This window comes from Westerdykella ornata, assembly GCF_010094085.1.
Source record: "Westerdykella ornata strain CBS 379.55 unplaced genomic scaffold EI97scaffold_19, whole genome shotgun sequence".
In the NCBI taxonomy this organism is placed as follows: Eukaryota; Fungi; Ascomycota; class Dothideomycetes; order Pleosporales; family Sporormiaceae; genus Westerdykella; species Westerdykella ornata.
Window position 1 is genome coordinate 227,592 of NW_022986869.1, and position 13,909 is coordinate 241,500.

The 13,909-nt window shown below is 53.8% G+C and overlaps 4 protein-coding genes across 4 annotated transcripts; 3 read left to right on the top strand and 1 right to left on the bottom strand.

Moving 5' to 3' along the window:
- Positions 1–632: 632 nt before the first annotated feature.
- Positions 633–1,573, top strand: EI97DRAFT_101712 (uncharacterized protein). The gene is made up of 2 exons (XM_033792885.1): positions 633–1,464; positions 1,512–1,573. The coding sequence occupies exon 1, from the start codon at positions 775–777 to the stop codon at positions 1,330–1,332; it is 558 nt and encodes a 185-aa protein (XP_033652076.1). The 5' UTR covers positions 633–774; the 3' UTR covers positions 1,333–1,464; positions 1,512–1,573.
- A 424-nt stretch (positions 1,574–1,997) lies between these two features.
- Positions 1,998–3,721, top strand: EI97DRAFT_402100 (uncharacterized protein). The gene is made up of 3 exons (XM_033796478.1): positions 1,998–2,218; positions 2,316–2,711; positions 2,772–3,721. Exons 1-3 carry the CDS (start codon positions 2,178–2,180, stop codon positions 3,646–3,648), a joined length of 1,314 nt encoding a protein of 437 aa, XP_033652077.1. The 5' UTR covers positions 1,998–2,177; the 3' UTR covers positions 3,649–3,721.
- A 2,859-nt stretch (positions 3,722–6,580) lies between these two features.
- EI97DRAFT_101757 (uncharacterized protein) lies at positions 6,581–7,390 on the bottom strand. Its single transcript, XM_033792886.1, has one exon. The coding sequence runs from the start codon at positions 7,237–7,239 to the stop codon at positions 6,682–6,684; it is 558 nt and encodes a 185-aa protein (XP_033652078.1). The 5' UTR covers positions 7,240–7,390; the 3' UTR covers positions 6,581–6,681.
- Positions 7,391–8,106: 716 nt separating this feature from the next.
- EI97DRAFT_101770 (kinesin-domain-containing protein) lies at positions 8,107–13,856 on the top strand. Its single transcript, XM_033792887.1, has 5 exons — positions 8,107–8,384; positions 8,450–8,773; positions 8,832–9,001; positions 9,048–13,016; positions 13,070–13,856. The coding sequence occupies exons 1-5, from the start codon at positions 8,225–8,227 to the stop codon at positions 13,643–13,645; spliced, it is 5,199 nt and encodes a 1,732-aa protein (XP_033652079.1). The 5' UTR covers positions 8,107–8,224; the 3' UTR covers positions 13,646–13,856.
- Positions 13,857–13,909: the final 53 nt, after the last annotated feature.

The window sequence follows — 13,909 nt, forward strand, 5'->3', positions numbered from 1 at the left end:
GAGCGGAAGTGAAGGGCGGGATGGGGAGTTCCTTTTGGGTGAGGGTGCGGCAAGGACCGTCCGGCCGTGCGGCGTGGAAGGTGGAGGGTCGGTGCCAAAGAGCTCGGAGAGCTTTTGGGAGCTTGGGGAGTGGGACCCCTGGCACACCCCGAAGTGGCGCCATGCAGGGAGGGCTTGGGGGGAGTGTGCCCAGAGGTGGACCGTGTGGGTTTTCGCAAGACTCGGTAACACAGGAAATGAGGCCCTTGTTCCTTGCCAATCCGCGTAAGGACAAGGGGCCAGCCCTGGATGCTGATGGGGTGTTGAATCGTGGAGCATCCCAAGCCCACGAGCGCCGGTGGTGGAGCGTTGGCGAAGGCGGACGGACGAGATAGTCGTCAGAGAATCTGGATGCACATTATTATTCCTGCATGAGTTTGCTCTTAGGTACGCCGTACTGTGTACGGAGTGCTCCTGGGTTACGGTGCCTTGCTGGGGAGTATTGGGCATGCACGGCGGGCACTACTGTACTGTCTATGTAGGTACTGTACCTTCAGTATGTCTGTGACTGACCTCCAATATCGACGCGGAGCGTGCCTCTTGGTCCCTCGCAGCAGACTGCCAACCTTCGGGACGCGAAACCAACAGTTATGCAGACGGCCAAATTGCGTTGGGCGGGCCGTGTGAGGTGATGAGGAGGCGCGAGACCGAGTCGTATGGGCCACCGTTCTTTTTCCACAGTGGGATACACGCCCGCGTCCCAGCACCGTTTCCTTGGTCCATCGACTCGAACAAATGATTTCTTCTGACACAGCAGCAGTGAGCATCCCCAACTTGCGGCTGCTCCGACCGGAAAGCAGGTGCCCCCGACGAGGGACGGTTTCAGGTCAGAGGCTCCGCAATAATACGAGTCTTCAGCGTCGACTTTTCTCTGGCTTGTTGGGACGTCTGGTAAACAAAGCGGCGTGCAATCAGTGTGAAGGCTCTAAGTTCTTGTGCATGGTGCAGGAGTGGGAGCCGTGGATGAGCCAGGCCATCTGCAGTGTGCCGACCTCCCTTGTTCAGTTCCTGGGCCGTGCGGGCTGCAGCCCACTCGTGAACAGGAGGAGCCAGCTCAAACGAGAGCCGCCCCTGACTATCACTCAGGAACGCGCTTCCGCCCATTTCTCGAGCGGGGCCTCATCAAATCACCTTGGTCCTGGCTGCCACGGGTTGTTGCAAGCTGCGAGTAACGACTCTCCGGCGACATTTGCGACATCAGACTTCTTTCTTCTTCGTATCCTCCTCGTCGTCATAATGGCGCACATCATGTGGCGGTTTCCGTGCTCTCAGAATAGTCCTCGAGAAAAGTAATCGACATCTGCCACCCTCATGCAGCCAGCAAGGGAGAGCCGGAGCGGCGAGTGTACTTATTAAACACAGGATCCCAGAAAGCATCCAACGGCGGCGATCATGGTTACGGGACCATCGGAATTTTTGAAGCAGGTCTGGGGCTTGGGAGCGTGGGTCTGAAAATAACCTGACAAAGTTAGGGAGACCTGATGAAACTGAAGACCCGTCTCTTGTTTGTGCCACCGAACGAGAACATCAAGATTCTCCGCACAGAAGAGAGATCCAACCATGCACATCTGCATGCAATATGGCTTCTCCACACATCGAAATCGAATCTCTGCAGCGGCGCCCGGACCCGAGGCGGACGACGCGGCGTCGTCCTAGCCTGATTTTGTACTAAACGACCGAGGAGGTGCACGGCAAACCCGTTATGTATAATGCCATCTCATCAAGCTGTCAGGTGTCTGGCAACAAGTCAACTCTCTCTTCTGCATTGTCAGTCAACTCGCATTGTTTGAGGCTCCCAAGCTTCGAGCGGCCGTCGAGCGGTGGGGAGTGTTGAGACATGTTAAAGGTCGTCAGTGTTCTGATGTGGAGATTGCCAAGCCATTTCACGTGATACGGCTTGGCATCAACTTGGCTGGTCCCCGCCTGCAGATACAATTCGAACTCTAGTCTCGATTTCTAGCAATACTAGTACCATGCCTCCCTAACTAAACATTATCTTTGAGAGCTGCACATACGATATTCTGCTCATATTTTGACTTCGACTGCGATATATTCCCGTCTTAATCCCCAAACCAAACAGAATTTGCAATCTCGCGCCAGCAACTTGAAATACCCGATATATCCACTAAATAATAATAATGGCGGATGAAACACTGCTCAGCGACCTCTGCAGCATTTGGTATGTTTTATCGTATTCCCAAACGCTTCCATATTTGCCTTCTCCATAATTCCTCCCCTACCCTCTCTCTCAACCGCACATCATCTGACCTACCCAGCAACGCCCAAAAGTTCAAATACCGCTGTCCCGGCTGCTCCGCCCGCACCTGCTCTCTCCCGTGCTACAAGAGACACCAGCAATGGGCGCAGTGCAGCGGGAAGCGGGACCCCACCGCCTTCGTCAAGAAATCCCAACTCGCCACTCCAGCCGGCATCGACCACGACTTCAACTTCCTCACCGGGATAGAGAGGAAGTTGGAACGGGTCGAGCAGGAGGTGAGTCAGAGGGGGATCGACGGGACGGTTGAGGGAGAGGCAACGGGGAATGTGTATTTCTCCAAGTCGAAGAAGGCGGGGTTGCATCCGAAGGATTTGGAGAGGGCGGGTGTGACGTTGATCCAGGCGCCCAAGGGGCTGAGTAGGCAGAGAGAGAATACCTCGCACCGCAATAAGAGGTATGTATGGATTTGTTAGATTTACTGAAGTCTGCTGCAGTGCTAACTGTGATTGTGAAGGAAGAATATCATATGGACGGTTGAGTGGATATTTCCGGACAAGACACGTTCGGTCCGCGAAGTGCCCGAGACACAGCCTCTCGTGCAGGTATATCAATACCTCTTTAACCCAAGGAGAGAAAAGAAGAGGAAGCTGGATGTTGGAGATCAGAACCAAACCTCAGCCCAAACGACTACAGGTCCCGAAACCGACGCAAATGGCGACGTGAAACGGCAAAGAGCCCTTGCCTCCAAAGAGATTGAGGGCCGATGCCCTGAGGACACTGTGAGCCTGGCAATGAGCCGTGACGAGGAGATAGTACCCGAAGCATCGCCGGCAAAACCAGATGACGACACCCCAGATATTCCTGCAGCGGAAATCACAACGAACTCTGGAGACCCGAACGCAACAGAACCATCAGCTTCTACGACGGCTTCCTTGGAGCAGGGCCCATCATCGCAGCTGTCACAAACTCAGCAACCACAACAACCACAACGACAAGAAACAGCAACAGACTCCGACTCCCCATCCCTCTACTTCTTCCTCCACCGGCCCCTGTCCCGCCACCCCAATCCCGTCCTCATCCCGCTCGACCCCTCACTCTCCCTTTCTACTCTACTGCAGGGCCGGACGATCCTCGAGTTTCCCACTATCTACGTCTTCTCCACCGCATCACCACCTGCGGGAGAATTTATGTTGGAGGAGGAGTATCTTACCAAGGACGCAGGGGAAGAGAAAGAACTAGTCAAGGTACTAGGAGCAGTGAAGGGGCAGGTGGGAGTAGGAGACGGAGGAGTGGACGATGGGAGCGGTATGCCCGGCCTGACGGGCGAGGAAGAAGTAGACGAGAAGAAAATACTAGATGTGCTGAAGCGGGATCTAGGCGGTACTATCTAGTGCATTGGTATTGGAGTCTAAATGTAAGGATTGTGTGCCTTTGATTGGTATACCGTGTATACTGTAGCTGTACTCCTTGCCGTATACCAATACTCGAAAACAATTTTTAATTCTTCTTCTTATTTTCCGAGCGCATTGCTCGATATTGACGAATGGTACAGTACGATATCAGAACTATAGTCTCTATATTATACCCCCTCACTTTCCTTTTTTTTCGCTCCCAGCGAGCACCAGCTTAGCCGCGAATAGGAACCACGCACCCAAACCGTCATCCCGACTACACCGTACTACAAGCAGCTATATCCAACGCCTCGATATATCCCCAGCCCTTCCCTATCCAGCATCCCGCATGCGCATATGCACCTCCCACGAGTCAGGAAACCTAGTCTACCATGTAACCCAGTAATACACACAAGGCGTAGTGGTAGGTAGGACAGCCTTGGGAAAAGCAAAACAAAAATACATAGTTATTAAAAAAAGGAAAAAAGAAATCCAACTACGCCCTACCCTCATCGGTGACTCCGCACCTTTGATTCCGCGTCCGTTACCGTCGTTCGCCGTAACCGTAACCGTTGTGGATCGAGCACACCCACCCAACACCGCGAGGCGGTTCGGCTCGCAAGCGATGGATGGCCGGCGCTCTACCGGTGAGTATCTACGCCGCAACCACACATGCATGCACGATGTATTGGATGGAAGAGGACGCTCCAAGCACTGCTTCTTTTTCGTTTGTTTTCTTTTTTCTTTTTTTCTTCTAGGCGTTGGTGTTTCATGTCGTGTTGGCGCTGTTTTGCTTTTTCTAATTACCGACTCCGGGCCGTCTGCGTTACCCCAAGTATGGAGTACGAAGGACGTGAATTGGAAGATGTGGACCATGGGTTTCGAGAGGTTGATTATTTTAAGGATAATAAAAGAGCATAGGGAGGATTGTGATGTTGTTGTCGGCGCTGCAGACGGGGATGCGGTACCCAGCTGCTAGCGGTTCGCAGCGAGAGTACCGTAATAGCATGGGTTTTAGGGAAGTGGGGCGATTATCAGTTGAAAGGAGAAAGTGTGGTTTAAGGAAGCAAGGAGAGACTTGCGATTATGGTTTTCAGGCAGTAGTAGTGCTTCTAAAACGGAATTGAATCTCTTCTACCTGGTGTCGACTGCGTGGCGGTAGTGTACCTGGAAGGAGTGAGATGGAATTAAGATTGATTATGTTTTCGCTCGGTGGTAGGTGGGTAAGTACCAGTGTAGTCAACGTGGTTTGAACTTATTCCGGTTGTAGCTAGATGAGGACTTAATGCTGGTGTGAAATATGGCCATGTAGATGCCTTGAACGGAGCACAATCAGGTCAATCCTTTCAGCAAGATGAGCGATATTCATGCTGTAGCCTGACGAGGGCCATATATCAAACTCTGTTGTTGCTTGAAACTTCTTTACGGATTCTGTTTCACCAAAGGATTAAAAAATGCTACAACTGATAAGGGATTTGACGCTCTCGTGCGTTACGGCTTCTGGTGCTCTATACACAGTCAGAAAGCCTAGGCCAGCGGTCAATGAAGAAGCAAAAGTGCGGCGACCAAGGAGAGTAGTAGTCATGCCTATTCGAAAGAGTCTACGGGTGGTAATAAGACGGTAGGAACACGCATGACATTCCTCGGCAGTCAAATCATTTTACCAGAAAAGTTCTATCAGAACGGTCAAACCTGTGCACATCCTCTAAAACCGTCAAACGCCTGCGGATACGAGTGCCCATGGTCTCGAATTCAACTAATCGTGTTATTAACGCCGCCTGAATGTTTCTGTTATCCATGATGTTTCGCCGCTTCGTTATGCATACCAGATAGCCGACGCCACTATGCAATAGCTGCTACGTTATACATGAAGTGCCTGATCGTCAATGCCGCCCTCCACTCTCGGCTCCGGACACTCGGTTGAGCTTTTGACGTCGTGGTATCGAGAGGAGAGACGAATTCGCTTTTTCTTCCGAGGAAGGTGATTGTACGGATAATTGAAATTGAGTGTCGGGAGGAGACGAACTGGAAAGCGAGGATAGTTCGGTGAAGAGTAGAGTCACTGCTATGTATATGGACATGAAGCAGACGGCACAGAGCAGGAATAGGTATAAGAAGAAACGGGAGAGCAGAAAGGACAGCAGGTGAAAGGATGGAAAGCTCTGTATACCGTGGGCTTCGAGCGACCGCAACGCAGAGATCGCTGAAATCGCAACGGAGATCTATTGCCTCATGTTGCGCGTCTAGACTAGAATGATTCTTGGTATGAACAGAAGCACCTAGACGAGCCAAATTAGTGCTGTGTAGACGTGTCTGCGCATTACAGTTGCAGTTGGATAAGGATAACTTGAGAAGAGGGCCGAAAGGCGGTCTGGCAGACTCAACAGAACATGGTCAACGGCATGACAATGGCAAGCTGTGGATCTGAGGTACTCTGCATAGCCGACCAGAACGCATTGGGAGATGTAGCTGCATGCATGGCAATCGCGTCACTCGCGTGGTCATGAGGATCGTGTGCGTGATGAAACAAAGCGTTGGGCCATAGGTAGATCTTCGAAACGAAACTTGCTGGATTTGGTGTTGCTCCGTTCATGATCGGCTGGCGACATGCAAGACTTGACTCGGGTCACACGTTCCTGCAGGTCATGTATAGCCTACAGAGAGAAAACTCGACGACCGGTGTAAGGATCCGAAGTGCAGTTGAAGGTGCGGTCAGAGCAGCAGAGGGTATGCGGGTCCTAATCGATAGGCGTGTGCCTGGACGTAGAGGGTCCGTATTCCCCCGCAATTCTGCTGGAACACGAGCCCGAAGTTGGAACGGAGAGATGTAAAGTTTGCGGGATGCGCCGTGTAAAGTCGTTGGCGAGCGGGTAAATCTGAGCGGGGCATCATGATGGACGAATAGTCCTGCGAGCAAGAAGGCGAAGGGCAGAGCAGTGGACTAGTGATGGGTGGGGTAGTAGTACTCCTCGAGTGCTTTGGCGAGCTTGACATTCAGTACTCCGTACTCCGTAAGTTGGGCTAGATATCGCTTCAGCCTACTGCTGTGTGAAGACATGGTCGCCTGCATATCTGGGTGTTCCTTCTTGGTCGAGTGCTTCCGAAGCTTTCCAGTAACGAGGGCACCCCGTGGTATCTCTCAAGGAATTGACAAGGTAGATGATCGGAGAGTAGGGCCATTAGCCCAATGGCATGAAGCGCATGATCAAGGGAAAGAGTTGTCAGGTAATAATCCTGGGTATTCGTGACGGAGCGGTGACTCGGGTATTGAAGGCGAAGGGGGTTCTGTAGTATAAAAACCTTGAGACTTGTGATGGAGCAGATGGAAAGGGAAGTGAGGCCGTTATGCCTCATCGGACGAAGAGACGCCATCCGAATATACGGCAATAGGGCTGGCCTTAGAGGTGGGGTTCGTTGATGTGAGGTGACGGAGGTCAGTTGATGGGATACGCACAGACCACGTCTGATGCTCCAGACGGCATGAACGGTAATCTCCCATGAAGAGACAGACGAAGAGAAGACAAAGGGGATTTGGCAGGCAAACCTTGTGTCGATGCAAGAGCATGAATGATCTGCCAATTCTGATGCCATACGGGAAACATGGCGCAGTCCAGCGTCGAAGGGGCAGTCTCTAGAAGCAGACGACTACGGGCACTAAAGTATGCCCCTTTTTTACTCGGCAAGGCCACTCCATGCAAGTGCTTTAACTGGTGGGTATGGGGACCAGGACGCAGCAGAGTGTTAGGGACTGGATCGTACGATACTCCGATGCACTCTTTGCTTCTTCCAGCTCTTGTCCATCAAAGTGTTGCTGCTCTTGTTGCACCTCTGGTGTTCGCGTACATTCACCGCTGCTGGAATAGGGGTTCCAGTGCCTGAACAGAGGAAAAGGAGACACAATAATAGATAGATGCTGCCATGGGCGACGCAGGAGGAGCACTTCAGCACGACACAAACCTTGGAAGCACACACTGGCACTGGCGACAGGCTGCCCCGGGCGTGGCGAGAGTCGACCTGAGAGTTGACATCGGCGGGCGAACCGCAGAGGTGAAAGCGTGCCTTGAAGTTTCAATGTTGCCCAGGTGCCGGGCCCTGGCTTGGTTGCACCCGCCTCGGCAGCCAGTCCAGGGGCGCGTCTGCTGGTGCCAGGTGCGGGAGTCCCTGGATCGCTCCGCCCATCCCCATCTTCTCTCTCGTCTGCGCTGTGGAAAAAAACCACCTACACCCACGACACCCCCATTCACCCATTATTATTCACTTCCCCTCCCCACCCATTTCCTCCGCTGGACTGCCTCCCCGCATTTCGCCTCCGCTGCGTCGCTGTCGCGTTTTCTGGATGAAGCTCTCTGGCTAAATCGCGCCCTCCCTCACCGTTTCTCCCGCTGCGCCAACCATTGCAAACTCCACCCGACCCCATTCGCATGACGACCAGGGCCTAGAGCCTCCGCATACTATATCCTCGACTGCCTCTACGGCTCTAACACTCGCTCGACTCCCAAACGTCGTCCCTCGCCGCATTGCACGCCGCGCACGGCCCTACCACATACTCAGGGAGCTCCCGTGAGCGGCCCGAACAATGGCTTCACCTCCTGGATCTCCAGCTGCGGCCTCTGTCCCGCGACCCCTCAGTGCCATGATCCGCCCAAACCGAAGCTCCAGCCGGATGAGCATGAGCAGTAGAGCCGGCGGTGGCAGTCGCGCCTCCGACGAGGACTCGCGTACCGCTGTCAAAGTCGGTATGTTTACACACAAAGCCAAGCTGCCTCGAGAGCCTCGAAAAGCTAACCTCTGCCGCCCACAGCCGTCCGCGTACGTCCTCCGCTCAAGAACGGAGATCCCGGCTTTGACCTCGTCCCTCAACGCTTTCGCGGCTCCACCTGCCATGTTTCCACAAGCTCCAGTTTGGTGGTAGATGCCGCAGGAGGCCGCAAGACATTCGTCTTCGATCGCGTCTTCGGAGAGGATGTAGACCAAGAGGGCATATTTGAATACGTTGCAGACAGCGTCACTTCTTTTGTTCAGGGTTACAATGTGTCTATCCTCGCCTACGGCCAGTCCGGCGCCGGAAAGTCCTATACAATGGGCACCACAGGCCCGCGAGACCAAGGGGACGAGAAAGTCATGGGTAGGCGCGCCCTATATTACTCTGCTGGCATAAGACAAAATCCACTCACAGAAACTAGGCATCATTCCTCGGGCAGCCGCACTGTTGTTCGAGAAGCTCGATGGCTCCAGTCCCGCCCGTCCCTCAGGGCCCGGCATAAAGCCTCCATCACGCATCTCTGGCATCGGCATGCCCCTAGCAAAGACCTCGTTGAATAAGAATTGGCAGCTCAAGGCTACCTATGTCGAAGTAAGTCGACTCTCTCCTGTGTGCAACTCCTCGCTCACCGTCCCAGATTTACAATGAGCAACTGCGCGACCTGCTCCTTCCCGAGTCCACCGCAGCGCACGAGCGCCCCGCCGTCGCTATTCGCGAAGACCCCAAAGGCCGCATTCTCCTCACGGGTCTCACGCAGATGCCAATCAATTCCATCGAAGATCTTCTCAACGCGCTGAACTTTGGTTCCTCCATTCGTCAGACCGACGCTACGGCCGTGAATGCAAAGTCCTCCCGCTCGCATGCCGTCTTCAGCTTGAACTTGGTGCAGAAGAAGAGCTCAACAGCGCCGCTGACGAAACGCGACAAGCGTATGTCAGTCCCCATCGAGGCCATGTCCGGTGGGAGCGAGAACTGGGTGACAGTGGACAGCAAGCTGCACTTTGTCGACCTTGCCGGAAGCGAGCGCTTGAAAAACACTCAGGCGCAGGGGGAAAGGGCAAAGGAAGGAATCTCCATTAATGCCGGCCTTGCTAGCTTGGGCAAGGTCATCTCCCAGCTCTCTTCCCGGTCACATGGGTCGTACGTCTCGTACCGCGATTCGAAACTCACCCGCTTGCTGCAGGATTCACTGGGCGGAAATGCCATAACCTACATGATTGCCTGCGTCAACCCCGCCGAATTTCACCTGAGTGAAACATTGAACACCGTCCAGTATGCGCAACGAGCGCGAGCCATCCAGATCAAGCCGCAAATCCAGCAGGTGCACGACGACAGCGACAAGCAAGCCATTATCGATCGACTACGTGCCGAAGTCCAATTCCTCCGGGATCAAATCAGAATCTCGGAAAGGACGGAACGCAAGAAGGGTGCACCGCAGGAGAGAGCTGAAAGGCAGCAGGAGCGGGAACTCGAGTTGCACAATCAGCTGCTTGATATCCAGGAGAATTATAACGCCCTCAGTGCAAGGCACGCGAAGTTGATCTCGGAAATCACAAAAGCTCGTGACAGCGATTCGGCGGAGACGCCGATGCTCAAGGATGCTATCGGCGATTCCGCACTTGAGCGACTGAAGCGGTCCAACTCATTCGCCGAGGCCGTCGAGTCTGTCGTCCTTGAATATGAGAAGACGATCCAGAGTCTGGAGTCATCCCTCACGAATACCCGCTCCTCCCTCTCCGCGAATGAGAGCGAGTTGCTGGAGAAGGAGACGCGTATCGCTTTTCTGGAAAGCCAGGCTCAACAGCTGCAATCCCGACTACAAAAAGCAATGGATCGCGAAGCCAGCAATGAGGACTACGTGAAGTCTCTGGAGGCACAGATCGATAGCTCCGCCTCGGGTATTGAAAGGAACGACACCATGATAATAGAGCTGCGCGAGAAACTGCAGAAAGCCAGGGAGAACGAGGCTAGCGCCGAGGAATACATCTCTACCCTGGAGGAGCGCCTTGCGGAGAACGAGCAAGAGGTGGATCTCATGCAGCGAGAAATCGAGCGGCTGAAACATGTTGTGGAACGTCAACGCAGTATCGGAAAGCTGGACAACTTGTTATACGAGCTCGACAATATCCGACAGGCTGATGCCAAAGGCGACGAGCCAGTCGTCAATGGGCACGCCAAAAAGCTTAGTGATTCAATCGTGGACGCTCAATCGGCAAGCAACGGTCCCAGGCAATTCAACACCAATATCGATGCCATTGCGGAAGAAAATGACGCAGAGAGGCCTACAACGGCGGGGGCCTCAGACCCAAGCGCTGCATTTGTAGCCGGGGGTCATGAGGGTCGCGGTGATGCGCACAACACCCTTGTTGTATCCAGAGATCTACCAGCTGACGAGGCTCTCGAGACACCAGCAAGTCCTGCTCAGTCCAAGTTCGTGCAAGACAAACTGGAATCAGTCACTCAAGAGCTTTTTGATTTGAAGGTAGAGCATGAGGGCACACTCGAAGACTATGACAGGCTTCAAAGCAAGTATCAAGAAGCTCTGCGGACCCTGGCTGCCCTTCAGGATGCAGTAGATGAAGCGCGCCATCGGCGGTCATCAATCTCGGTTTCTTCAAGGCCGACGTCTTTTTTAGCGAACGCGGGGGTGAATGGACTCAGGGGAGAGGATGGACAACCATCATCCTCGCGTACGTTGTCTGCGGAATTGTCCTTAGCAGTGCAATCTGGCAATACCTCGAATCTTGGCGACGAGATCGAGGAGAATACTGAGGTTCCTGATGACGAAGTGTCTCCCGAAGACATTCCCCTGCCGCAGTCACCAACCGAATCTACATTCGACCTGTCGCACACAGAGTCTATTTTGGCTCGAGAATTGGAAACGTTGAAGTTGTTGAATGCCGAGAAGGAGCAACGAGTGGCTGAATTGAGCCATCGTTACACAGACCTCCAGGAGAAGCACCAAGATACCCTCGACTATGTGGAAGAGTTGAAGTCGGAGGTGACCAAGGCTCAAATGGCTCGTCCTGCCTCGCCTACGGCTCGCGTCATCCGCCGGAAGTCGAGCCAGAACGTGATGTCCGCAAACGATCGATCCAATCGTGCCTTTGCCTCCCTACGTAACCTGGCTCTCGAAAACTTTGAGCAGCAACCCGATACCATCCAGAATTTCGAAATCAACCTCAATGCGATTATGACCGAGCTGCACATGCGATCCGAACGAGTGCAAGCTCTCGAGGGTGAGCTTGCTTCCGTCAGGAAGGAGATGGAGGGAAAGATGACCTTGATATCTGGTCTTGCCAAGGAGCGATCCAGTCTGAAAGCATCCTCACCATTGGATATCTCAATTGTTGCAAGTATGCAGGATCAGATCAGGCAGAGCGAGGCAGACATGAAGGAGCTTAAGGAGGCGCATGAGAAACGGGAGCAGGAGTTGCTAGCTGAGATCGCAAGCCTAAAGGCATCCTTGGACAGCGCAACGCTGGCCAATGCCGTCACGTCTCCTGCATCTGGAGAGGCCGCCGAATCTCTCGGCGACGAGGCTTCCGAGCGCGAGAATCTGCAACAGGCACAAATCAGGAAGCTCCAAGAGGAGGCTAGGTTGTGGCAGTCTAAACACGTGCAGGCCATCGAAAGCACGAAAGCTGCAGAGAAGCAACACCTTCAGACGGTCAGCGAGCTTGAATCGGCCATCAAGACTCTGGAAGCCGACCATGCCTGGCGAATCAACGAGTTGGAGCGTGCCAAGGGCGTAGAAATCGAAGCACTCCTTGAGAAGGAGAGACTGCAGCACGCGGAGTTGGTCCAGACTCTGCAGGCCCAGGTAGACGAACACAGATCAACTGCGATTGAGAATGCAGCTCGTCTCGCTGAACTGGAGGAGTCTCACGCTCGCATCATCAGACAGGTTGAAGCCGATGCTGAGGCGAGAGAGCTCACCGAGAAGGAGCTGGCCACGCATAGGTCTCTTGTTGCCAATCTGGAAAACCAAGTTGAGGAGCATAAGGCAGCCCTTGACATTCATCAGCAACGGCTGGAGTCCCTGCAACAGTCGCACGTCATGGAGATGGAGAAACTCACCGCAGAGCTCGCCGCCAAAGAAAGCTCAACGCACGCGCTTGAAGAGGACCTTAGCAAGGCCAGGGCGGATATCGACGGGTTACTGAAAGGCATTGGATCCGCATTGAGCCAAGAAACGGACATGTCGAAAGTTGAATCACAGATTCGGGCTCTGGCCGAGGAGAGAACCTCGCTCATGGCTAAGATGGATGAAGCGATTGGTGAGCTCCAGACTGCGCGGACCCAACTGTCAGAGTCGACAGCTACTGTCGCCACTTTGAAGGGAACCGTTAAGGAGTTGGAGATAATCAACGCGGAAACTATCAAAGAACTGGAAAAGATAAGCCAAAAGGAGCGGAAGAGCTCGCGTCTCGTCCAGGAACTGGAAGATCAGCTCAATCAGAATTACGACCAGCACGAGGCTGCTGCCAATCGTCTTTCTGCCCTTCAGACGGAGCGCAGCCAGGAGCTGCAAGAAGCTCTTCAGCGGAAGGAGAATCTGGAGAAGGAAGTGGAAGAGTCTCGCATCAAGATTGCCCTATTGGAGGTGAGCCAGATCAACCCTTCTTCACATGATTACTCAGCTAACAGACACGCCAGTCGCAGCTTGTGGACGCAAAGAGACACTCGAATCGTGAGTCTGTCGATCCACGAGAGTCTCTTCAACGATCGAATTCGAACAATTCCAATCTGCGGAAGAGCACCTCTCACACTTCCCTGCCGTCTCCGCCTCCTGCCATTCCTCTCCCTCCCCTTCCTGGCAGTCCGCCTCCTCAGGCCAGCGCCCCGTCACCGCCCACCTCCCGCCACCAGAGCAAAGACATCGCCCAGGCTCAGCTCGTCGAAGACCAGGAAGCGCGTATCCGGACTATCGAAAAGCACCTGTTTGCCGAAAAACAGCTTACCGCGACATTGGAAGACGCGCTCACTGACTTGGAAGCCTCGAGTCAAAAGACGAAGCAGGACATTGAAAACTGGCGGAAGAAGTGCGCCAGCCTGGAAGAAGAGCTCGAAGTCATGCGCAAGGAGCGCAGCATGGCCCGACACTCGCTGCAGGCCTTTGAAGAGGAGAGGAATATGCGGCTCAGAGTCGAGGCGGAGAGGGCGCAACTGGAGGCGCGGATGTCGGCGCTGTCGAAGACGAAGAAGAAGAAGGGGGGACTGAACTGCTTCTAGGCGAAGCTGAAATGCTTGGTTCTCTTGGAAGTCGAACTGCTTCTGCTTCTGAGGCGGTTGTGAGTCCCCACGCCCTTCCTTCACTGTCTTTACGTCTCTCTTCTTGCTGGGAAGAGGTCTGTGGTGCGGGAGACGGGAGTACATGCAATCATGTATGTGTGTATGACCGCCTGCTCCGCATCATCGTCGTCGTCGTTTGCTTTTCGTCTTGCCGCAATCCGTCATGCTATGCTAAGGAACGTTTATACCCCGATACACCATTGC